The sequence below is a fragment of the Phalacrocorax carbo genome, chromosome 5 (assembly GCF_963921805.1).
Source record: "Phalacrocorax carbo chromosome 5, bPhaCar2.1, whole genome shotgun sequence".
NCBI lineage: Eukaryota > Metazoa > Chordata > Aves > Suliformes > Phalacrocoracidae > Phalacrocorax > Phalacrocorax carbo.
This window is the reverse complement of record NC_087517.1, coordinates 11,420,620-11,446,326: the sequence shown is the minus strand read 5'-3', so window position 1 is coordinate 11,446,326 and position 25,707 is coordinate 11,420,620. Positions and strand designations below refer to the sequence as shown.

General features: G+C 47.7%; 1 protein-coding gene across 1 annotated transcript in view; it reads left to right on the top strand.

Moving 5' to 3' along the window:
• Positions 1-25,707, top strand: part of LOC104043241 (TGF-beta receptor type-2-like) — a 33,720-nt gene that overhangs the window by 449 nt on the left and 7,564 nt on the right. The window contains exons 2-3 of the mRNA XM_064451165.1: positions 19,148-19,298; positions 23,264-23,466. Coding sequence (XP_064307235.1) covers positions 19,148-19,298; positions 23,264-23,466 — 354 coding nt within the window. The remainder of the gene's footprint in view (positions 1-19,147; positions 19,299-23,263; positions 23,467-25,707) is intronic.

Genomic DNA, 25,707 nt, shown 5'->3' with positions numbered 1-25,707 from the left:
AGGGCGAGCGTTTGCCTTGGTGGAAGCGCTGCGTGCTCGCTTGGAGCAGCTCACAGATGTCAGTGTTTACAGTGTAAAAATATATATAGGTCAGCATTACTTGTTGGAAGTTTTTATTTTATTGAGGGAGGTTAAAAGCAACTGAAGTGCACTGCTGAATGATCTGCCTTCGACAGTGTCCAGATGCGGTGAAGTTTGCAGCTTAGAACTTTTATCTGCCCCAGTTTATGCGCAGAATTAATCGAACTATTAAAGAAGGAAAGAAGCGGGGAGAGGGGGAGGAGAAGCGTCTTTGCAACAACATCTGGTTATTCAGCAAACCTTTCCAGCACTTACGTAAAGATTTCTTTGTAATAAGTGCCCTGTTTAGGTTTTGATAGCACTTCTTCAATACTGTAGATAAAACCCTCCAGCAGCACTTGAAAATGTGCCCATCCATGGTTTAACTTCTCTTGTTTATATCTTGATGATTGTTTCATAACAAGGAATAGATTTGTATATAAGTAAGTGTTACATGCACATCTCCTAAGTATGTGTGTGTCTTTCTGTATATACAACGCCTATGTATGTGTATGCATGCATATATCCCTATATAGTATATATTTATATATTTGCACAGACAATGGCACTTTTTACAGTGAACTCTTCCACAAACATAGACCCATTCCCCTCGCTATAGAAACTTCAGTGCAACTAAAATTGCTTTTTGCTCAAAGTGATGAAGTAGGAGGATTATAATTCCAGTATTTTTGCATCCAAATTAAATAATTGGGGGCAGGGATCTGTATTTGCATCCACTTTACATGGATCCCCCTATCTACAGGAATAGGGAATGAAATAATATGATCGGTCAGTAGGCAAATACAATCCTTGGTGCAACTGTTGAAGCAGAGAGACACAGATGGGGGGATTTAGGACACAAAGTCTGGTTGATTTTTCAAAAAGTTGCAGAGATATATAGTGTTCGTTATTGAAGATTATACCCTAAAGTGTGCCTTGAAATGTAGGATGCTATGCCAATAACATCTTGCTAAATTAATCACATTTGGAGCAGAACTGAAGGAATTACTACAAGGTATTATTTAAAGCACAGTCTTGGGTTGTTTGTGATAAGAAAGACGACCACTAATTATCCTTCAGAAATACCTAATTTTGAGTTATTTAACTTATGGTTTCCTTTTTCCGAAAGGCAGGGTTTTAATCTGAAAGAAGCCAAACCAAAACATATCATGATTACTAAGTTCATCTGAAAGGTTACGTGAGTGATATGATGACAAAATTTGCCTCTGTATGGGGAAAAAAAAATAAACCAAGGCTTGCTTTCTCTGATTCACCTCAACAATGATATATGTTTTCTGGGGCTACATCCACTTCTCTTGTGTATCGCCTTAAGGTCGACCATACAGCCATTCTGAGACAGTAAAAGTACTCTGGGAGCCCACTTTGCACTGACGTTAAGAGAGAAGGGAACAGCCATGTGCCCCAAAATGACATAAAATACACATTAGTTGTTTGTTCAAGCAACAAATCCCACTGCTCATCCAGCCTCTCTTTAAAGAGTGGCAGTGTTGGCTTGGTGACAGCAACAAAGTCCTCCTCTTAGCACAGAGATTTAAGACTTGAAATAGAGAATGTGGCCTGGATTGCATCTTGGGTATCCCAGAATAACTCCCTCGAGGCCAGCTGAGCATCTTCAGGGAGTTTTCTGCTCTCCCTAAGAGTTTACACCAGGGCAGCAGAGAGCCCAATTTGTGCTCCACACTGCCTGTCTCTATCCTTTAAATCACCAGCATGGTTGAGTGGTCATCAGACAGCACACCTGACCACTTTCGTCCATACGCATTGGAAAAAAGGACTGTCAGACCGCTTAAATTTCAGCTACTGGATTTCCCTAATTCTCCCTGGCCAGCCCTAGTAAAGCTTCAAAATATCTGCCCTTAAACTTCTCCCCAGTGGCAGTGGCTGCTGGAGGACAGCATTTTTACATGGCTTTCTCAGCAGAAGGTACAGGCAGGATCACCACTGCTAATGCAAACCGTCGCGCAGAGGACTGGGGAATTCTTCCAGGGCAGAGAGCTGGCACAGTTCTCGATTCACCTAGCCCAGGACAAAAAAATACAAGGATCGTTCAGGATTGGAAAACCTGTCTTACGGGGGGGGGGTGGGGGGGGGGGGTGTGGAGGGGGGGTGGTGGTGCTGAAGGCTATCAGTGCCTTTAGTTTGGCCAGGAAAGAGCTAGGAGGTGAGCTAGTCATCATCTATAACCAGGTCCTGGAGAGATGCTTTCTGGCAGAGGGCTTCCTCTTCCATGGAACAGAGGGAAAACAAGATTTACACACTGGAAGCTGAAACCAGGCACTTTTGTGTTGGAGCACAACACAGTGAAGTTGTTCCAGCAGGTAATTACTCAGGCTCAGGATGTGGTGGATTTTTGTTGTTCAAAAGCCTTCAATGACTTCAAGACTATCTGCTCAGTAGACTATAACCTAGAAGTTACGGACATGATATAGGGATTACTGTATTGTGCACATGGAAACACTTTGGCCTTAAAGTTAATAATTAGGAGTTTTCCTGCCCTGTTTTGCATCAGAATCAGGAAAGTCTCCCTCATGCTCTGTCTGGTCAGGAATAGGGCTCAGGTCAGGCCATGCAAGCACAGGGCTGAGAAAAATCACGTCTCAGAGGAGAGAAAAGCACCACAACTCTCTGAGCTGTTGAGACAACCTCAAGAACATGAGCTACATGTCACTGGCATGACAACAGCTCTCAGGGCACAAAGAGCCCCAGGAGCCCAGCAGAGTGCCTTTGGGTATCCAACCTCCAAAAGAGGACATGAAACTCAAAATCTGCCAAGACACGTAGCACTTACCAAGGGAGAGCTGTACCCCAGGGGATTTGCTGAAGCTCCAAAGAAAGAGAAAGAGGATCTGTGAAATGAAGGAAGGTTGCAGGTCTGCTGCCCTGAGTCCAGAGCTCCCAGCATCTGGGGTTTGGGTCTGCTTCCCCATAACCCAGTCTCCCATTAAAACGCAGGGCCACTAAAATAACCTGACATTTTTTGCTGTGAGTCTCCTGGGGTCCCTTTGCCACAGTCCCTCACACCACTTCGATGACTTCACAGAGAGTGCATTTGAGGGGGTATTTCTTGCTAGATGGTGGCTCTCGGAGACCTCATGCTCTTTCCTGCTTGCACAAACCAGCCCCTGTTCCCCCAGTGAGCCTCTTCGGCTAAACATATAGAGAGCATATAATTCATAAATCATGACAGGGAGCTCCAGGGCTGTCAGAAAAACATCTCTGGCTTTTGATCTGCTCAAGAAATCTCTGACCTATCCCAGGCTCCTCAGGCAGCTTGTTCAAGAAGTCAGTCTCTTATTTCTAAGGTCACCAGAGCTAAAACAGGGGTCGTACTGCCACTGAAATGCCAGCCCCCTCCTCAGGCAGGGAGGCTATCGGGACTGCACTCCAACACCAATGCGACACAAAATTCAGAAACATGGAGTGAAACCTGAGCTGGTGACAGGACAAGGGAAGGAAGAGGATGAAGGAAAAGTCATCCTCCTTTTCACATGCATATACATCCGTTTGCAGAAAGGGGCTTTGCAGGTCCAAGGCTGAGCTGGAGCAGCAGAGCAGACCTCTTCTCCCAGGCTATGCAGCACACAGATATGGGCGCTGCCCACCCTGAGACACATGGCTGCAGGGTTGGTTATGACAATCCTTCTCAAGTAACAACATATTCTGCTTTGGTGTTGTTTTAAAACAACCAAAACACCAAGGAAGTAATTATCACCCTCAAAACAAACCAAGAGGCTGCAAGGGCCCCATGTTGGCTGGGTGCAGGTAGCTGGGTTGGGAGCAGGCACAGCATCCCACTGCCTGAAGGAGAAACCTGTGCATCCTACCATGAGGCTAAACAAGAACAAAGTTGCAAGAAATTGTCCAGTTAGGAAATTAAAGGGGAAAGCACGCAAGAACCCTGACAATGCAAAACTGGAGTCTTCTGCAGTGTTGCAAGTGCCATGAGACTCGGCAAGGCAAATGATGGATTATTTTGAATTCATTTTTTTGATTTTGAATTTGAATTGGAGAAGTTTACACTTCTCCAAACCTGATCCTACAGTTTCATCCCTTGGTGAAAGTTAGACTAACTGAAGGCTAGGAAAGCCGGCAGTGTACAGCTATGTCAGATTAATGAAAGCGGGCATTTCCTCTCCCTTGCATCTCCAGCTTTGCTCACACTTGAGACAGGCTGGTCACTATTAGGGCTGCTCAAATCTGTATTTCAGTGCAGGGTTTTGTGGAGGAAAGTCCTTTTTGAAATATAATGCCATGGAACTTGTAAGTAAAACACACTGTTTCCTAAAATAAAAAATAAAAAAAAAACCCAACAAAACAAAAGAAGAAACAAACAAACAAAAAATCCCAACCAAGCTGATTTTTACTGGTTATTTTACTGGTGTTATCACTATTAAATGATGGTCACAAAGACATTTTTGTGTACTAGTAGTAAAAAAGTTCAGCCAGCTGTAATCATACTTGTTACTCCCATTAGGGATGGAGTCCTGAACAGATGTATCCCACATATTCACTAAGTATGCAGAAAGCAAACATTGGCATTAGAAACAGGTGACTGGGGGCTTTTATTCTGAGAAAGTATTCAACTCTACTGCCTGTCTTCCACAGCTTTATATTGTTCCATGTTTTGCTCCATCAAGCTTATTTCCTCGGGACATTATTTTCCTCTCCCCATAGTGATAACTCTTTGCAATAACATTTGCTTTCAGCCGGGCTCCACGGTGTTGCAACTTGCCATAAACTAATGAACTCTCCCATAGATTGTCATGTTTTCAAGGAAGTGCAACATCTGATCTTTTTATTAAAAAAAAACAGTCCCACCAAGGAGACAAAATCAGCAGCTCCCACACACTTTGCTCTTTTCACATCCAGTGTTTAGCGCTGTGTGCCAAGTGAAAGCCTCACACTGGAAGGGGCCTCCGTGCAGAGGGGAGATAACACCACTGATGGCTGCCTGCCTTATCAAACCTGTGGATTACAGCTACATTATCTTTGTCCTGGACCCCAACTGTGGGATAACACTTCCTTAGGGATCTTCAGGAGGAAGTGAAGGGGTGGCTGAAAGATGTCTTGACCCTGCTCGCATGCACATCCCTGAATTCAGAGACGACCATTGTGATCCTGCCTCGGGAAAGGATCTGTAAGGTTCATCAGAGTCATATTTCTTGTTTGTCAGTTGGTTCATCTTTTTTGTTACAGCCCATGTAGGGCTGAAACTCTCCTGCCAGATGCTGGTAGCTGTCAAGCTTTTAGGAGAAGTGGGAGAGCCTGCTTATCGTGCAATCCCCTCTGCAGCCCATGCTCCCACCAGTTACACCACTCCAGGAATTACCCTTTCATGGAGTTGCTCCACTGCAGTGTTTTCCTTCCCATTGATAAGCCAGGAACACCCCTGACAAATGACAGCTGATTTATACTACAGCAAATGCATCTTGGCATTGGGGCAATTACTGTGTCCAGCTGTACACCACAGCCTGCCAGCCTGCACTGGACAGAGGGCTATCGCCTACATGGATTCTAGCAGCTCCTAGGATATACCCCAACCCAAGTGTTACCCTTGACTAGACAAGATTATTTACAGCTGGACTCAAGATTAAAATAATAATAATTTTTTAAAAAGACGTTTTCGACATTTCCGCTGTGCAATTTGCAGCTATCAGCAGGAGCAAGCTGTAATGGGGAGCTGATGTGCAACTCCAGTGGTGGCAGCTGCTGCGTGTCACTTTGCAAAGTCCCGCGCTCCAGTTCAACCCATGCTTTGGCCATGAGTCTGGAAGTGGTTGAAGCAGCTTCACACTGGGCATGCTCTGCCTGGCCCTGTGGCAAGCATGGGCACTCACCTTGCCATGCTGTCAGTGAAGATGTTCCCTTTAGCTTCATGTCATTTAGTCTCCACCAGGTCCAAAACTCCAGCTCTTCTGGGTAAGCAGAGGTCCAAAGAAAGCCATGCCCAGCAGTTTCCACCCCGGCTCCAGAGTCAGTGCTGATGAGGCCTGAAGGTGTCTGAAGGAAACACCTGCCTGCCTTCTCTCAGCCTGCAAAGAGCTGTTGTCCTCCCCTTGCAACATACGATGGCAGGTCCTCTGACCACGCCTGGGAGCTGGATAGTCCATGCCTCCATGACCATCACACCCTAATACATGCCCTTGAACGCAAAGCAGTGCTGATGTGCTTGTGCCAACAAGCACGGCAGTCAGCAAACATGGCTGGCTTATTGCCCTGGTCCAGGCAGGGCTGAGCCCTAAAGCAGTCACCTGAAGTGACACTAACTGATGTGATCCGATCATTGGTATGGCATCTCCTTGTCCCAGTATCTGAGCATTTCCTAATCTTTTCAGTTCCCCCAACACCCCGTGAAGAGGTTCCCTCTGGGAACAACATACTTTTCTTATATCTTTGCTCCTGGGAGGCCCAGAGACACCTGCTGAAGTTCCTGGCCTGCTGGTTGTTACACCACTAAGAGGGGCCTTTTCCTTAGATCAACAAGGCAAAACTGAGATTTTGATAGGGATCCCTTCTCACTTCCGCCATCCCAAACCAGACAGCTTGACTGTGAACTGCACTGCCTTAGCACACTGTGCACCCCATCACAAAGATGATATTGCCAATATGAATTCATACCATGCCTGTCACTGGAAATCCAGAGAAGAATTTCTTCTATTTTCCTGCAAAATCAGGAACTCAGACCCTTTCCTGGAAATGCTTCTTGGGAGTGCCATGACTACAAGTCCTTCTGGGGTCTTTACAACTGTTATGGGTATAGATATTTCTTTAAAAAGTTCCATTGGTGTTTTCAGGTGGATCATTTAATAAAATGCCACCAATGCAGAATGAATGCACATGTCCCCTGAGAAGTGTTTGACAGAGCAGGTTACCAGCCAACACAGCTGGGACACGATGAGGAGCATCTGTCTGATGTTGCTTGATAAAACTTCCGGCCTGGGAGACTCTGAACACCAGAATTCAGCGTGGAAGAAACTGAATCAGCTGCTCTCTTGCTGCATAAAGCATTTTTTTCCACACTAATTCTATCCCAAAATTAGCCCAACCAGTCCATGATAGCAAACAAGACCCTTCTTCTTACAATAGGAAGTGACACTCAGAGCCATAAGGAACGAGCAGTTGAATGAATCATCCTTCTTCAAATAGACCCAGGGTACAAGCATCCACAGAAATAAGACCGATGGATCCCCTGGGAGCTCAGTTCCTGACATGTCTTTAATATGTCAAAAGGCACTTGGTGGTGGTAGAAAATGGTCACAGACGTTCCCACCAGAGGCACAGGATATTTGCTTGGGGGTGAGATCTCCCTGGCACATGTTTACTCTCATTTTGTATATTTACCCTGTGCTCACCTGTTTGTAGAAGAGCGTCACAAGCAGCACAAGCTTTTCTTTCTCCCTTACTGGGGCTATTACCTCTGCAACAGGCTGCAGCTTGGGAGGCAGCTCTTGGGCAGAAATACTGCTCAGCAATGTTCAGACTGCAGCATGTTTCAGGAGTTATCGTGGGGCAGAACACTATGTTGAAAAGGCAAAGGACTACTGCAAAATGATGAGATCTCAGAGCAGGAGATGGTGACCAGAAAACATTCCCCTCTTTGTCCGTTCCTCCATGCTGGAGGAGCAGCTTCACCCCCTGCACCTTGTCCTCTCCAGCTGCTGAGGCTCCCTGGAGCTGTGCTGCAGCTCTGCTGTGGGGCTGGGACTTGTGGGAACCCTCTACTTCTCCTGCAGGAGGGGTCTCTGGGGAGGCACCAAGCAGACATGCAAGCTCCCGTTACTTTCACGTGCGGAGAAAAAGCACTGCAGGCCCTGTCAACAAGACTCTTGGTCCCATCCCTGCAAAAATTCCTTTCCAAAAACCTGCTCCCTCTGCCCTCCTGCCGTAGCTCTCTTCTGCTTTAGAAAAATTGAAAATATTCAAGTTGAATTCAACCCTGTTGGGCAGGTTACAATACAAGCTCCTTAAAAGATATCTTTTTACGAGATCAAGAAAGAATGAAAGAGAAGAACACACCATCTATTTATGCGCTAAATGTGGGACACGTTAGGAAAAGCGAGAAAGTTTTTAGCGCCTGTAATCCAGGCTAGCCTTAAGCTCAAGTTCCCTCTGACAGCACAAATTACTTAATTACTGTTAGATCCGGTCTAAATGAGGGCAAAACTCAACTCTACGTAATAATTTTAACAGACATAAAGAACAGGCAGCGCTGGAACAACTTGATGACAGCCCATTGACAGAGAATTAGCAGAACATCTCTGCCCCGGCAGCTTGTCGCATAGTCCCTTGCAAGCCTGGCTTCTCCCTGGGAATCAAAATCATACAAATGCAAAAAAAATACAAACTAGTCAATCACAAAAAGTCCACCCAAGATATGAAGAGCAGCTCCAGTCTAACATCTCTTTGTGGGCTCATCAAAGTCCTTCTAGCAGATGGCAAATGAAATGTGTGCCAGGAATTTCAAACGCTCATCAGGAAGTTCTTCTAAATCATCAGTAAACCATTTGCACTTAAAACAGAGTGAACCCTGTTGCCCAAATGTGACCCAGATAATGTTTCTGACATGTTTACCTATTTGGATGATATCTTTAAATTTCACTTCCATCTATTCACAGAGATCCAGGATTCCTGCAGAGCCTGAAAAATATACATAAAACTGAATTCCAGAGTATAATATGATGATAATAGTAAAAAAAAAGTGCTGTGCAGTAGTTTTACTTGGATTGCAGTAGTCAAGACAGAGCAACGTCTGCAAGTGACTTGCAGCTCACTTGCTTTCGCTGTTATGGGGATTGCTGCTGGTTTTTCTACATAGAGAGAGGGGGGTCATCTCTGCTGGGTCTTCCTGAGAATGAGATGCAGAAGCTGCAGTTAAACCAGATATAGGATATACTGTTGATGTCTCTGGAGAAACAAAAGCAACAAAAATGATGGCAACAGCATTATGGAGTCAGTTGACTCTTACCTGCTGCCATTCAGCTCCCAGACATGCAAGTGCTGTTAAATCCTCAGCAATTTCTGCAGTGACTTGCGACGAGATGAGCTTAAACCACCCGTGCGTGGCCAGGCTGTGACTCCTTCTCCCAGGCAGTGTGGGAGGTGGGAAGAAGGGATTCGTTTTTAAGACCAGGATTTAGTCAAAACCGGATCACTGCAAAGTGCTCTTCAAAGGGCTGAAATGTCAGAGCCCTCTGAAAAGGCAGTGTGCGAATCCCCATTCACCAGGACACACTTTCCACGGGGGATGTGCCAGCTTAGCCCTCTGCAGACCCCACCAGCAGCCTATGCACACCACGCCGTGGCATACTTTAATGCATTGCTCTACTCTGCAAAGCCCCAGGTAAGCAGAGGTGCCAGCAGAGCTGCTAAACTTGCTTATGAATATTGTCCTCAGCAGTTTTCCCCCTCCTCAGACCTTGAATAAACTGCTGTTCTTTCCATCCACTGGGGGAAATGGCATGTTCCCTTCAGGTGCTGTTTGAGCTGGTGGGATTTGCTGTGGCGGTGTGGCCATGGTGTGGTGCTGGTGGAGGTAACCACATAGGACTGAGTATATATATAGTTCTTCCAGACCTCCAGCTGTGGGGGTTTTCCCCTCCCAGACCCCAGACTTGTTGTTCAGGCTGCACTGCCAGCTTAGCTTGCTCTCTCAGGGCTTTTCCAATGCAATACATGGGTGGGAAGGACAGCAAATATATAAAAGAGAAAGTAACAGGGGCAGTAGGTGCAATCAAAGGGACTTGTTGCCAGCTGAGATCTTGTGTTGCACCTTCAGACACAGGATGGCTTCGAGCCTTTGTTTGCATCATAGCTCCTTGGGTTTGACTTTCATAGCCTAGTACTTAACCAGCAGCTGCCAAATGCTTAAGGGAATAAGTACAGTTATTACCAGGCAAGCTCACAGCTGCTTTTGTCTGCCAGGGCAGTTTTTGCCTGGCATGCACGGTAATGCTCTGGAGGTACGGACCATAATTACACAGCAGCCCCGAACAGCCAGCACACGCTTGGCACTTGGGGAGTGAGAAAACCCTGTGTTACGCTGCTGTCCTGTGCAACTTGAAGGACTCCTGCACTAACCTTCAACCCTGCCTTGGGCCACCTTTTCAGTGAGGGCTGTGGGGCATTGAGTACTCCTGCAGACCTCATCCCTGTTCTTCTCCTGAGGGGATAAGTGAGCCTCCAGAACTGGAGACAAACCCCTAACTTGTGGGTTCCCTCCTGGTTTTAGGAAAACTCTGCTCGGCACAAGGCTAGGTACAGTAGTGACACCCATGTGGAGCTGTGAACTTGCCCACCAGCATTGCCTTCAGGGATGTCCTGTCCTGCCCCTTCACAGCCCATCATCTGCTCCTGGGATCATGGCTTGGTGCCACCTTTATGTTCAGCTGCAGCCTGGCAAGTGGCAAACGCTGTTACATGACCCATCAGCCCAGCCAGGCCTAATTCAGTATTTCAGCTTAACTTGGGCTTAGCTACTTGCCCGAGTGAAGCGGGTGCTTGGGTGCCTTCAGGGCTTACTAAAAAATAACGTAAATAGCATGCAACCAAGCATCCCCCAGCCACTGACTTTACTGATGTTTCAGTGACGATTAAGTGCATAGATGAAATGGATTCAGAAATAGACACAACATTTTCAGACATTGCTGAATGTTTCAAAGACACTGAGAAAATCAAAGAAAACAGTACATGGCCACTAAGTCCGTGTTTTATCCATTTTGTGTTCCTCCGTCCTCAGCTCAACATCTCAGGGTGCAAACTGGTGTAAATGGGAAGGACGTTGTCCGTAACACTGGAAAGAAGAGTGCTCCTGGAAGAGCTTGAGTTCAGAGTCTAACGGGAGCATAGTTTTTTGCCTCACCTGGTACTTACAGTCCTTCCAGAACTGAGCAAGGGCAGAACATCCTCCCCATCATGTTGGGACGGGTCCTGCTGGGCTTCGTGACCTCAGGACTGCAGGTCTGGCTTGCTTGGTTTTGGCTTGCTTGGCTTTTTCAAACTTTAATGCCAAACTTTCTTTGGCAGGTAATTTTCACATTTGAAGGAATTCTCCAGCTAAAAAGAGAAACAATATGCCAGCATAACACATTTCAAGGAGCAGCAGAAATATGCAAAGATACTTAAAAATAATTAAGTAAAATAAAGTTCATCTTAATCATTTCATGCAGAGAGTAAACAGAGAGGATTTGCTTATAAAGCCCTTTCGTGTACAACATGCAATTTTCCTGTAACTCTTTTCTAATGGGTTGCATGAGAGCCTGGATGCAAAGTAGCCACCTGGAAATGGGGAAGATCCTCCAGGAATTGCTTTGCATGTGGAAATGAATTTCAGTTCAGCCACTTCAGAACATTTTTTTTGTTTACTTTCCACTAACATGAAATCAGCTGCGATTGCGTCGCATGCGGGATTGGTTAGTCGGTTACATAATGCTTAATAAATCCAAGAGAAATAATATAAAACACATCATCCAGTCTGGGAAGAGTAACAGTGTCTCAGCTGGTGTCACTAACCAGCCCGGGCCAGGCATCGGCAAAGCATCTGAACCGACGCTGGGGGGATGCAGGGCCATGCCGCTGCGTGATGGATGCGATTAGGAAAAATGTTTGTGGCATGTTTATAGGCCTTGAAGACAGACAGATTGCTTGGGCAGAGCGTGTGCATTGGTAAGGGTATATCAAAAAGCAGAGCTCACACTCCCGCAGGGAGGGCAGCTTACCCCATCCCACAGGGCAAGGCAGGCGCGTGCTCACGCGCCCAGCCCCAGCTGTATCTGCTGCTCGTGTAAGGTATTACTTCACCCTATTAATTTTCCTCTGGGTACTTTGTAAAATCATAACAGCCCTGTAAATAGAAAGAGCATGATTTGGTGATTAAATTATTTACCGCAGATTATTTCCGGAGGGGTGGTGTGGAAGAGAGAGGACATTGCGCTGAGATGTCAGCACTGACGGTCCCTGGGGAGTGAGAAGGAAGGGAGATGACCCAGGACGGGGCTGCCAGGCTAAACACAGAACAGTGGTGCTGAATTGCACCCAAAAAAATGGGGTGTGCAAGAAGAGTGCAGGTACCTCTGGCTCTGCAGTGCCAGTGCCCTGGCTTTCCCAGGAAGGCTGTTCAACCCATGGGTGCATCATCCCAAACACCCTCCGCTGCTTTGCATGGACCAGCTCTTCTCCTCCTTTCCCACATTTCCCTGCCTGCTCTGCTCCCCTGCTTTGCTTCTAGTCCCAGGGGAGACCTGCTGCCACTTTCACCCATGCTGTAGTTAAATACCAACAGAGGAAAAGCTGGGGATGAAGGGGTTAATTACTACAGGCTCAGCTCAAGCCAAGACTGTAAGTGACTCCCTATTGCTATTTCGAAAAGAGGCTGCCTGGAAAGGGAAAGGGAAAAAAAAAAAAAAAAAAAAAAAAAAAAGAGAAGTTTACTTTACAACCATCATTATTTCATCTGCAGAGTTTATACAATGGAAAATAAAAGCCAGGGTACATGAAGTCAAATCATTTCTGTTTCATTAATGGTATGGAAATCGTTTTGTTTTTATAGGGGAAAAACAAATGTGAACTTGATGTGTGTGTGTGTGTGCGCGCACATGCAACTCCCTTCATTGCAAAGGGCAGAGCAGTGAAATCCAGAAATAAAAAATGACTCAGAGGCCGTAGGATCTATGAGTCAGTTGAGCTGTTGTTGTTTTTAAACGCAAGTGAGAGCACAATATGGCAGATAATTGCCCGTGCAGCCCTCCCGTCGCAGGCGTCCCCGCCAGCCCAGCCGTCCTGCGGCAGCACGCCTGCTCCCTGCCAGCCCACGCTGGTCATGGGCACCAGCCGGACCCTGCACCAGCACCCAGACCTCCGGGACAAACCAGAGGGATGGAGCATGGGTTGTCCCAGCAGGAGCAACTCTGGGGAACAAAAAGTGACATCTGGGGCAGGAAACTTGAGATGTCCTGGAAGGGAAGCGTCTTACTGTGAGTGGAGGAGAAGAGTCCCTGGTGTTACCTCATTTCAGTACCTTGGGCATAAGCAAGATGGGATGTCGTGGTGGGTGGAAGAGGCGAGCAGCTCCAAGGGCAGACGGAGGAGCATGGGGTCAGGGTCCTTGTCCGCAGGCACAGACATCAACTGACTGAAATCAAAGAGAAACCGCTCCAGCCAAATCCTCCCCACCAAGCGTCCAGCTCACCCGGACAGTGCCAGCTTTGTTGGGGCACGACCCTGGGATACCTCTGTATCAAATGTCCCAACGCCCCAGAAGTGGGGTCATTGTGCTGATGCGTAGAAAACTTGCAAAAGGTACCCAAGAAATACCGGAGATTACCAAAGCAGAAGGACGGACAATATTCTTCAGAGCTCATATCTCCCTGGGGTGAAGTTAGATCATGATGTAATTTAACCATCTGAAAGAGATTGGAGAAGTCTGCTGGTACGATCCATACCCAATTTACTTTGTAATGGGACTAAGCAGTATTTGCTAAACACTTAATTTAAAGGGATATTTTCACAAAGGAAAAATAAGTGGTGGAATAAGTCAGTTACCAGCCTGTTTGAAGAAGGTCCAAGCAAACCAGAAATGCATACTGCATGTCTTTCTGGCACCAGGAAACACTGATGTCTAATGCAATCAAAATCAGTCCCTTTTTATTCACCAGGAAACTTTACTGGCTCATTCCTTGCTCCATACTGTACTCTGCCAAGTACGGTATTTATTATGCAGAACGATGTGGGACCACATACCTGAGGGCAGGGCCTGGTCCTCTGAAGCAAATGCAGCGTGAGCGCTGCTGGGCTTCCTGAGGGAGCCAGGGGCTAGTGCCTCGCAGGCGCAAAAAAAACCCGGGATAGTAAGTTTTTTCAGCTCCATTTGGTCTGCCCTACCTCTCCTACGAAGATGAAGATACAGTGTTTGTAAAACACACGGATAGAGACCAGCGGCCTGATACTAAAAAGCTCTTTGGTTCAGCAGTGGAAAGTGGCACCAGATCCCATCACTGGGGAACAGAACTGAGCTGGATGCCAAGCTCCAGCTGAAATAAAAATACACCAGCTTGAGATCTAGTTCTGGGGAGGTCCTGCAGCACTGCAGGATGCTGCAGCGAGACTGGGCGCTTCCTGACAGATTGGATCTAGCTCAAGCCAGAGCTGCCTGTGGGAAACCTGGGACCTCTGTTGCACAGGTCATGCTGGACAATTGCAATGGGGACTTCTGACCCTGCATAGGATCTCCTGGAAATCAGGGACATAGGGATTACTCTGGCATCCAGGGCACTGATGGTTGCTTCATGGAGGTGTCAGCTTAGGAGTAACCTGCCAATGGAGAACACCAAGGTCCTGGTGCTCTCACATGGCTCCATGAGAGAGTGGGGCCCATCAGACCTGCTGCTGTTTTAGTCTTAAAAACAAGTACTGTATATAATAGGGAAGGAATTTGTTTGTTCTCATAATAATTTTATGAGAGGCTCTGTTACTGTGTAGTCATGTCATTATCCATGGATGAAAGCCCAAGGCAAAGCCTAATCCTGAACTCACTGGCAGACAAAGGACTCACCACTGAGCCCAGGCTCACCCAGGTGGGAAAGCGGGTCTCAGCGCAGGTTGGGTTTCCATGAGGGAAATTACCCGGGGGTTCCAAGAGCAATGTGGCTGCAGGGCTGAGATACAGGTGCTCCCCAATCCTGTATTTAAGCATGCTCTTGGTTAGAGAAATCTGCACAGCATGGCAGCTAATCTCCCAGGCCTTAATCTCTCCAAGTGCAGAGCCCGGGGATTACAGGTTAACTGATCTGCGTGGAAAAGGTGATGCAGAGCTCCCAGAGCTGCTGCAGTAACAGCAAGCTCGGAAGCCACCTGTAGTTGCTGAGTTAGCATCAGCTAACTCAGCTGTTAGCTGAGCTGAGGTGTTCAGAGATACACAGAAAAGAGGGACTAGACCTCACTGTAAAGCATTTATGACCTAAAAATGATCAATTTTAATTTGTCATTGAAAAATAAAAGCAATTTAATGGCAAATTGCCCTTAAATTGTGGAAGGTCCCCTTCCATCTTGGGAGGGGAAGAGCTTTTGGGGGGGGGTGCAAGTTCCTTAGCATCTAACACCAAGCGCTTTTCCTTAAGCCCACCTGGTGCTTAGTTGTCACAAGACAACGCACCAAAGAGAATATTTGAGTAGTAAAACTGCCCATTCTGCCCCACAATGAAAATGCATTGCATGCACATACCATCGCTTTGGCTATGGAGTGCCTTCTCCTCCCCTGTAACAAATGCACCCATGCCTCCACCTCTGTGCACCCCAGGCTTGTTCCTTAGTGATTCACCCTCCTTGGGGACCGCAGCGTGCAGAAAGCTGGAGCCAGAGTTAGGTGGTGGATGACCTACCTGCTATCTGGGGCTGCACTCGTAGAGAGGAGCTAATTAGAGCCCTATTTGTCCCTCTGTGTTCCTACAGCTGCAGTCACCGTTGGCAGCTGAGCACCTGGCAAGTGAGCAAAAAGCTTATCTGTTGGGAGCTGACCGCCTCCGTGGCTGCAGTGATGGGACTGATACGGAATTCTCTTGGAGAGCTGTTTTAGATGACTCTTTCATGGAGGAAGAGGATGGGTTATTGACTATAGTGGTGGTGCTTCAGTGGCCACCTTGCAGGTGGCCAAGCGGAGAGAGTGGATGCCCTGTGGGAAATGAGAGGCTTGAGGGCTGCCCCAACACACATGAAAAATGAACCTGATGTCCTTGGGTGGTGGCATCACCCTTGCTGCTCTTGCAGGGGAGACTCAGGTACTTCTGGTGTAGTGTTTTTTTCCTTCATTCCTCTACTTGAAAATCAGCTTGTATTCTCTCAGTAACCTCTCTGGGGTCCCGATTACAGATACCAGAAAACTTGATCCCCTTCTCATGCACAAGAGAACAAGCCTTCCTATTGATAGGAAGCCAAGCTCACTGTGAGCCCACCTATCGGTGACTTCAAACCATCCTTCCAACTGTCATTCCACAATAACTTTGACTAACTGTACTATTTATTGGCTCACATCACATCCTTATGGCTTCAATTTATTTTTGGAAAACTCAACCCACATTTAATTAGTTTATAGTTTGTTCCAAGTTTTGCTTATCCAGCTTTTTTTTTTTTTTGCCTTTTTTTTTTTGAAGTTTGTATTTTGATGTTTAGCATTTGCCTTGGCAACATCTGGAACCCCTTTATGGAAGTGTATTGTTACTTTTACTGCTTGTGCAGCTTTATTAAATCATCCGAGTATTAATATTGAAAGTGTTCATCTGGGTCTAATCAGGGCCAAGATGAGTGATGTGGCAGTTAAATTGTACCTACGAGCTAATGGTTCAAGGACATGAAGTCCTGAAGAAACTTGCAGTGGGCTTTGTGCTCTTCTTTTTAGCTTCCTAGGAGAAGGGGGGGGGAAGAGATATTCCTGCTCTGACCTTTCTTGCAGAGCAGATAACAGAATCGCAGCCTGAGCTAGTTTAGAACAATTTGTCTCCAAAGAATTTTGTCCAGTTACAGCTATATTTCTGGATCTTGTTTCCATATTTAACTCTTTCATCTGCCCTGGCTTCTCTGCTCCACAGTGCAAACGACTGCCAAGTCAAGATCCCCACCATGCGCGCCAGTACAAAACTGCTGGGGCTGACGTTTTGCTCTAAGACCTCAAGCAAACCCTTGATATAAATAAGTAAACAACATACCCAATGGGTATAAATACATAAATAACAAACCCCATCACTCTTCCACATCAGTGACATCTACAGCCTGGGTTTGTCCATTCGCTCCTCCTCCGCAGGGCCCCTAAATGTTCCCTGGGATGATGGTGCTGAGTGCACGGTCCTGCATGAGCATGCCACGAGCACAGCACGAGCCAGGGCATGGATGCGTTGAGCTGAGGGGGTGAAAGCACAAATATGGGACTGACACCACCAGAGCACAGCCCTGGGTGTGGTGTGGCCGGGTTTTGGGGGGAGAAACCAACTTACCTTCAATTCTCTTTTCCTGCATAAGAACGCTGGTGGAGTTTGTAGAGCATGGTGGTTGTCAGTGTAGATCGAGAGCCCCACACAAATGCTTTCTGCTCATCCGCCCCCAAAAATCTTGTCCTCAAGAGGAGTTTTGCCCAGGATCCTGCGAGTCCTGCTCTGGCAGAGCAAGGTGGGGAGGCAGGGTTGGCTTGCGCTGGCTGCAAGTGCTTCAAATCCTGGCTGAAGTAATGATTTCAGTAGCTAACCCTTGGATGGACGCGGGGTGTTGGGTCTGTTGAGGTCACCCACAAAATCCCTGGGTGCTTCAGCAGGGCCAGAGCAGCCCCATGGATGGGGGAATGCTGCGTGAGAGGTTGTGGGCAGTATCCTCACCCACTCCACTCCTAGCTTCCCCATTGCACAACATGATCCCAGCTTAGCCACATTTTAAGCCTCGCACGGGTCATTTAAACCAAAATTTCCTTCTTCCAGCCTTCAGATGTAACAGGCTTTTCTGCAGCCAGGTTTCCCCTCCACCATTAACCTTGGCCCTACGTACGAGGCCACGGGAGCTTGTAAATGGTTTATTTCTGTGTGGGAGATTTCCAGCAGTTCTTTTATGGCTGTCTCGTGGAGGGGGGTCTGGGCTGGTGAGGGAAGTGGAGCAGGCAAGCAAGATGCTGTCAGAGCCAGCTGCGCACCCCAGATTTTGGGAAGCAGAGAAGTTAAAAATCCCTTTTGGCAGTTGGGACAGTATATGCAATAAAAAGGAAAGGGACCATAGGTTTGGCCATTGGCCACAGGCAGGTCACAGATGTGACCACTGAGAATGCAGGAGGGCCAGCAGGTTGCCCACAGACCCACGGTGCCTGCAGTTATTCTTCTTATCAGCAGGGCCTTGCTTGCAGGGGTTGAGGCTTTCTGAGCCACAGTCGGGGATTTTGCAGTTTGTTTCTTGTTCAAACTAATGGCTGGTGATGGAAAACCCCTGTGATGGCTGTGGCAGCACAGTGAGCCACAACTGCTCTATTCACAGGGACTGGGAGCACCCAGCACTGCCAGGTGGCTCAGGGAAGCAGCAGCCGGAGAAGCATGAGTGACCTGAACCTTCAAAACATTAGCTCTGTAGTTCAGGTTCCTACCTGTACTCTCTTGAGTGCATTTATATAAGAAAAAAAATTATAAATATCTATTTCTACATAAGCCTCTTAGTGTCTTTTTTTTTAAAAAAAAAAAAGATGTTTAGCAGCCTTAAAACAGGAAGTTTAAATTTAGCTGGGATTTATCCCTTAACCAAGCATAGTTCATTCACCCTTTGTATAAAAATAGAGATAATTTTCTGCCTGTGAGATACATGCAGAGCAGTTCCACATGGGTAGCAGTTATTCCTGCCACTGCAGCTGGATCTGGCACTCCAGGGGCAGGAGAGCATCTCATGCTGGGCTGGGGCAGAGTGGGCAGCGGAGCCAGGACAGGAGCAGCCTCTGTCACACCAAAGCTTGGGAAGTCTCAGCCCATCATTTATTGCCAAAAATGCAGGTGCTCAGGGAGTGCGTGGCAAACATATTCCCCAGCTTGGGCTTGTTGAATGGGCACAGGGAGGTTGAGGAGGCAGCAGGAGAGGAGGGAGCTGCCCCAGCCTAGCTGTGGATCCCTTCCCGAGGGGTACCAGTAAAGCCTTCAGGCACACAGAAACCCAGAGGTGTCCGTTTTCAGACACTGTGTGCACTCAGGATGAGGGGAGATGTCGCTTTGAGCTGAGGTTGTAGAGAGGAAGAAGTAAACTTCCCCTTGATGATAAATGGAACAGGAAATGAGGAAGGCAAATGTGGTTCTTTGTGGCTTCCCAGGGTCTGCAAAGCTCTTATCTGGGAGGACCTGCCTCCACAGTGCCAGCATCACTCCATCCCCTCTAGGCTTTAGCAAAATCTAAAAGCACATTCGACCAAGCAATGGAGCAAAATGAAAGCTATAAACAAATGCATGTAGAAATCGGGACAATTCAGGGTCCTCCACTGGTTGTGCAAATTGCTGAAAACGGTGGTTATTTTTCCCCACTCTGGGCAAGCATGGCCACGCTCACGCTCCACCACCTCTCTGCCCTACAGCCTGCAGTGCCAGCGCCCGCCGCAGCCTGAAGACCAACCTGTGCAAATGGTGCGACTCCACTCTGCCGGCCTGCGAGGAGAAGGTGTGCTACAGCAACTGCAATCTCAACTCCTACTGCGAGGATCCCTACGAGATCTGCGTGGCCATATGGTAAGCAGCAATCCCCTCATCAAGGGGGGACGCAGGGGAAAAAGGGGTTCACAGGGCAGCAGCTCATGGGAACACACATGTATCTACCCCTGCACTTGAATTATTGTCCATTAAAATAATTCAGGACTTTCTCTTCCTCTCCTTTTGACTCCATTATAATCAAAATCACAATTTGCAGTAAAAAATTATTTGGTCTGCCCTATAATTAGTACTAGTTTATTTTCTAAATAAATTAAGCATTTAAGTGCCCAACACAAAGCATGGCAAGTTTGCAGGGGGGCCTCTAAAACCCCATAAACCCTTGAATTTAGCTTTACAGGCTGAACTCACTGGGCAACACCAGTAGCCCTGACGCCCAAACCCATGATGTCCTCCTGCATCAGGCTGGTGAAAGCCTGGTTCACATGCAGAGGCGCAGCTGAGGTCTGTCCCCATCCGGTGCATGGACATCTGACCTGGTACCGAATTGGGGTTTAACCCACTGTGTAAACCACCTCCTTCCCATACCCTGGACAAGCGCTTTTCTGCTTCTCCTGGAGATGCTTGGAAGGGAAACACACTCTTGCACTTCAGGCCAAGCATATGCAGCATCATTTGCCCGGAGGAGTGCCTCCACCAGCTTTTTTGGTCCCCATGAGCAAAACTAAAAAACTATCCATTTTGGTTCTCCCCAGAGTGATTTTCTCCTCCTTCCCTTTTAATTTGGTTGCCGAAGTGAAAGCCAGCTAAGCACTTATCGCTAGGCTTTATCTAAACCTGCTAATTAGTGTGAATGCTGTGCATCCTGCTTTCAGTAGGAGTTTGCCTCAACATAATTGTTCCGTTATGGACTTAAAAAAACCCAGAACACAAACCCAACATGAAACACAAGCAAACAAACAAAATCCACCCCATGCCCCAAATTCCCCTACACAGCCATGGAGAAGCCACCTTAAACCCTGGGTAGGCAATCCAGCATCATGCTGGGTTTTCCCATTAACAGCCTACATGTACAGGAAAAAGCAAGGCCCCTGCAGCATGAATCCCCATGCCAGGAAAGCAATCCCATGGCACGGGATGGGGCTGCACCTCGCACCATGTATTGGAGGGGTGAGACAGTTGTGGGGTCACAAATAACCTGCCACCCCGCAGCCTCTCCCACCCCATCTTAAGCCCCATCCTGAGGTTGCAATCCCTTCAGGCAGGACTCACCTCCAAGCCACGCTCGCTGACTGTTGCTCACTTGCAAAGGCATATTTGGCTCATCTGAACTTGCACCGTGTGTGTATCACAGTCACAGCAGCCAGTTTGGCCCCGTGCTCCTGAGCAACGGGCTCACATCCTCCAGCATGCCCAGCCTGGGCAGCCCACGGAGGAGGGATCGCACCCTCCTGGGACTCTTCAGTTGGAAGCCTCTCTGACAAATTACCTGGGAACCTCAAGAAAACAGAGGGAGCACTGATGCCAGGGCACTTTCCATGCCCTGTACCAGGAAGATGACAACAAATTTGTTCTTCCCACCGCTTTTATTTCTGACTTCCCAGCAGACCCGAAAGGCATTGTGAAACCTCTCCATACCTTCACCCTCCCGCTTTGCACTACTAGGTTGGGAAGCAGAAGCTGTCCCTGGAAAAGTTGTTAATGGTTGTAATTTCCTTCAACACCCCCAGGAGTGGCTGCAAGGCTCGCCAGCTGCCCATAACCTCTATGGGGGCCGGCCACCCCCCGCCATTTGTCCTTGCCCTGGGACGGCCCTGCAAACCTGACCGGTGCTGGCTTATCCTGCCTCCTTTGGGGAAGGCCCCAGAAACAAGGGTTGAACACTGGCGCTCTGCTCTTAGGTGTTAATTAGTTCTTAATTACCCACTGGCTCTGTAATGGCAGCCACTGATCCTCCCCAGGTTGCATTTCCCAGGCTGGTGGTGCTGGCAGGGCAGGATCTGGCCCTGAGCTGCCCAGCATGTCTCGCTTGCCATGCCAGCAGCCTGCATTAGGTCCACTTGGGCTCTCTGAGGGCAAGAAGCTCCATCACAACACCAACACCTGCCTCCTAATCCCATCTCCAAGCTCCAGCACCTTCAGCTGCCACTGTCTGCCCCACAAAGGGACATAACCCAGTTCATGCTTGGCCATTCCTAAATCCACCTGTCCACCCCAGTCTTTTAGGATCTCCATTTGCTCCCCAGACCTTTTCCTCATCCAGCTTAGGAACCATGAGGTGGAGATGAAGCCATAGGTCCAACAAGGATGACTCCACTGCACACCAAAAGAAGGGAGCGCCCACACACCAGGACGCTGCGTGCTGGACCCTCTTGCCAAGGTCCCGTGTTGAGTCAACACTGCTCAGATCCGTTGGAAGAGCTGGAGTTTTCCAGCAAAATGAGCACCCTGCACTTGAGGAGTCAGATGACAATCAGAGCCAAACCCATCCTTTTGCTCTACATGTGGCACGTTTTCATGGCTTTAACAGGAGCCCTATCTAGGTGCTGGTGGGTAAAAAATGAGACGGACCTAACCTGGCTACTGCACATTGGTGGTTAAAAAAAGCTCTGAGGACACTATGGAGCTATACCTGGTGCTACGAGCCACATTTCAGTGAGTAACTGGAGTTTCATGAAAGAGACCTTTTGGTAATAAGCCTTGAAATATTTCACCTGTTCTCACTGCACTTGCTGAATGCTTGCACACAGGTAAATGCAGCACAAGCACCGGGATATTTTGCATCTTCACTCCAGAAACAGAAAAATCTCTTGGGAAGTCTTCAGCCCCCAGTGCCTGTCTCTCAGCTGGTGGGAGGGTTGTCTTTGTCTCCCCTGCCTGATGTTATGACCATCTCTGACATGGGGGTTGTTACACAGAGCTGAAGAAATATGCAGAGATTAAAAAAAAAGAAAAAAATAAAAGCAGGTCCATCCTTTCTTTTTGAAACAAAGAACAAATTATCTTTAAATGCCAAGAAATTATGCTTTTACCTCCCTCTTAATTATCTAAATGGAAATAAGCTAGGGCTTATTTGCCATCGCATCCCTGGCTGCACCAAGCCCCAGCGCTCCTCTGCCCCAGACCCAGTGAGGACTAGGACACCATCAGGTGACAAAGCAGGTTTCATTCATAGTTGCTCAGTGTCTGAAGCCTTGGTATAAATGCAGACACAGCCCCATTGTCCAGGAGTTTTATCGCCTTCACGTTATAATTTGGCAGCTCCAAAGGTCAAGCCATTTCTAGAAATAGCGCCGGCCAGCAACTGAAGGGCTCTGCTCCCACAGGGTGCTGGAGGCAGGAGCCAATGGCTCTGCAAGGACAGGGTGCAACAACCAGCAATTAGCCCAGAGCGAGCCCGGGGGTGAGATGGTGCTTATAGGGTCCACCTGCACACAAGGGTTGAGAGGAGGAGGAGGGAAGCGCAAGTCAAGCAGTTGCTGGTAAGCAGGCATTTTGGCCCCCATGTCTCCCTCTCCTGCACAGGTGAAATTTGGGCAGCAGAGACCCCAGTCCCTCCTGAGACAGAGATGTTTCAACTTGTATTGCAGCAGAGGTGACATACGAGTTGGGACCCTCATTTTGGAGGGTTCCCTTAGGACCATACAGCCCCAAAACCTTCTGGCCTAGCAGCTGGTGTTGGTAAAGGAGGGATTTTGCCCCAAATTCCATGCAGGGCACTCAGCCTTAGGATCAGCACTACCTGATTGAAGGTGTGATTATGAACTGGTGAATTATCTACTGGAAACAAGGGGAGTCTCTGGCTCACATCCTACTATTGGCGTATGCTAAACATTTATCTTTTCACCATTTGGAAGTGATAAAGGGCTTTAACAAAGCCCCTCCAAAGCACGTATAATTAGAATTATACCAGAGCTGCTGCAAACAACTCATACCTTACACAACTTAAAACAAATTATTTTAAAATCCGGTTTAAGATGACATGCAAGTGACATGAGGGTTGAGACACTAGACTAACACTTTGTTGGTTCATTTGACATACACAGGAGACAGGACAACGAGAGCATCAGGATCAGCACGCTCTGCCACAACCCCCACCACCCCATTGAAAACCTCATGGTCCCCAACTACAACACATCGCGCTGCATCATGACCCACCAGCCCAGCGAGGACGGGATCATCTACATCTGTGGCTGCGTGGACGAGCAGGAGTGCAACGATAAACTTATTTTTGAAAACCACACCAATGGTGAGTACGTTTGTTAATGTTATTTATGGGGGGGAGAAGCACCCAACACCAATGACAAATAACTTGTATTTCCAATAGAGTATGAGATGCAATGCCAGAAAGAGCTCTTGCAGCATCTTCTGTGGCCTCCCTATATAGAACTAGGTAAAATTTGTACCCCGTTACTGAGCCCAGTATTTTGTCTGTGGCTAAATGATCCCTCCCAGAAATGCCTCCAGCCTTGATCTGGAAACATCAGGCAATGGAAAATCCACCATATCTCTCGGTAGGCTGTGCCCTTCAGCGCAGGGCGAATCAACCAGGCAACGCGAAAGCTGACGTAACCCAGCATGAGTCAATGCTCTGAAAGCTTTAAATAAATCGCACCCGGAGCAAATCCTGCCCCGGCACACCCACGGGAACCGCTGGCGTCCGCCATGGCTGCAACCCAAAAAGGTGGTGGTGCCGGGGCGTGGGGCTCGGCACACAGCAGTGCATCCCCTGCCGCTCTCCTGGGGATTTCTGCAGCGGTGTGTCCCCCGGGCAGGGATGGCCAGAGCAGCCCCGGTGCTGTACGCATGCATAAGCATGGCTTGGCAAGCCTCTGGATGCTTCTGCAGATGGCTGGGGATCCAACAGGAGCTGTAAATCCACAGGAGGGAAAACTAAGAGGCAGGTCATTTTTGTACCCCAGGAGGGTCACATACTTTAGAAATGCTTCCAGCTAAGTCCCGAGGCTTTGGGGGCTTGTCCAAACCTCCCTAACTCCAAATGGACCAGGTTTATCCAGATGCCCACCAAGAAAGCAAAGTGAAATGCCTTCGATTTTTCATAATTACAGAGCAATGAAATGCTGAAAATGAGCCTAAACATAACCTGCAAGTCAGCGGCATAGCTTCTCCCGCAATGCAAAGGGGGGAGGGGGGGGAAAAAAATCACACAAAATGCAACTTCTCAGAACAAACAAGCCACTTTAAATGAAGGCAAATGATGCTAAATTTGGCAGTTCCTTACTGCTTCCCAAGCCAAACATAACAGGTACACGCACTTCTAGGGAGAGATAGTCAAATCCCAAAGCCGATGCTGGGATATGTAATTTCACACAAAAAAGACAACTGGCTCATTGGAAATGCCACCCCCACCAAAGGCTTCCACGAACAGCCTCCTCCTGCCAGCCGGCACGTAAAGTGCTGAAACTCAGAGAAAGAGCAGTGCGGGCCTTAATTGTGAGACTAGCTTGGCAAGCCCCAGACTCAGAGACCCCATTGTTTATGTCCTTTTCTTCTGATTTAAGGGATCATTTGCATTTTAAATATTAACTTATGGTCATCTTCAATTGTGTAGACAACTGCTAAGCAGAGAACTATCTAATAGAGAGGAGCACTTCTCCAACAGCTGAAACAGGCAGATTTTTTGTCCCCTTTCTTGATTTCTTAAGCTCTGCATTCAGGTCTGGTCTGGGCACTGCCCTAGCACCGGGGACCCCATCAGAGCTCAGAGATCACCATGATGAACACATGGAGGCATCATTTCCTGAAGCCATGCAAGCAGAAGCCCATTGGACACCTTGGGAAGATGCTGGGCAGGGTTGAGCATGCAGAGTCCTCTCCACCCGTGAACTCGCTGTGCCTGGCCCCGAGGTCCATCTCACCTCAGCAGAGATGGAAAGACCCACGCAGCTACGTTCGACAAGGCATAGATTTATAGAGCCATATAGGTTATGGACAGAGCAGCTACATTTGCTTTCTGTGGAAGAGTTCTAGGTCATGCTGCAACCCCTCCATACTAAAAGGCTTGCATCAGGAAGGGGCATCCTCACAAAGGAATTTGCTGAAGTTGTGTTAACTTCCCCTTCTCAGGGCTCGTGCACGCAAGTCCCTTAAAAATATCTTCTCTTTCAGTGTTTCAAAGATGGGATCTTAAGCATCGGGTAAATCCATTAAAGCAGTAGGTGATATCCAGGCCTAACGCTTTCCAAAATAAACATATTCCTGAGTTAGTTATTGATTTATATCAGTTCAGGTTGATCTTGTGGTTTGAACCTGATGCCTATTTTAGAAACGCTTTCACAGCCTTGCAGAAATTAGCTGCAGCACATTTTTTTGAAATTTGCCAAGGAAAATAGCTAAACGCTCTGTTTTTCCAGAACTTGAATTATGATCTGCACACACTGAGGTCAAACAGCGAGAGTTTTGCTTATGGAATGATTCTTATCCCTCTTCCCCTGGGTTATTATACTTGGCAGAAAAACCTCTGAGTAAG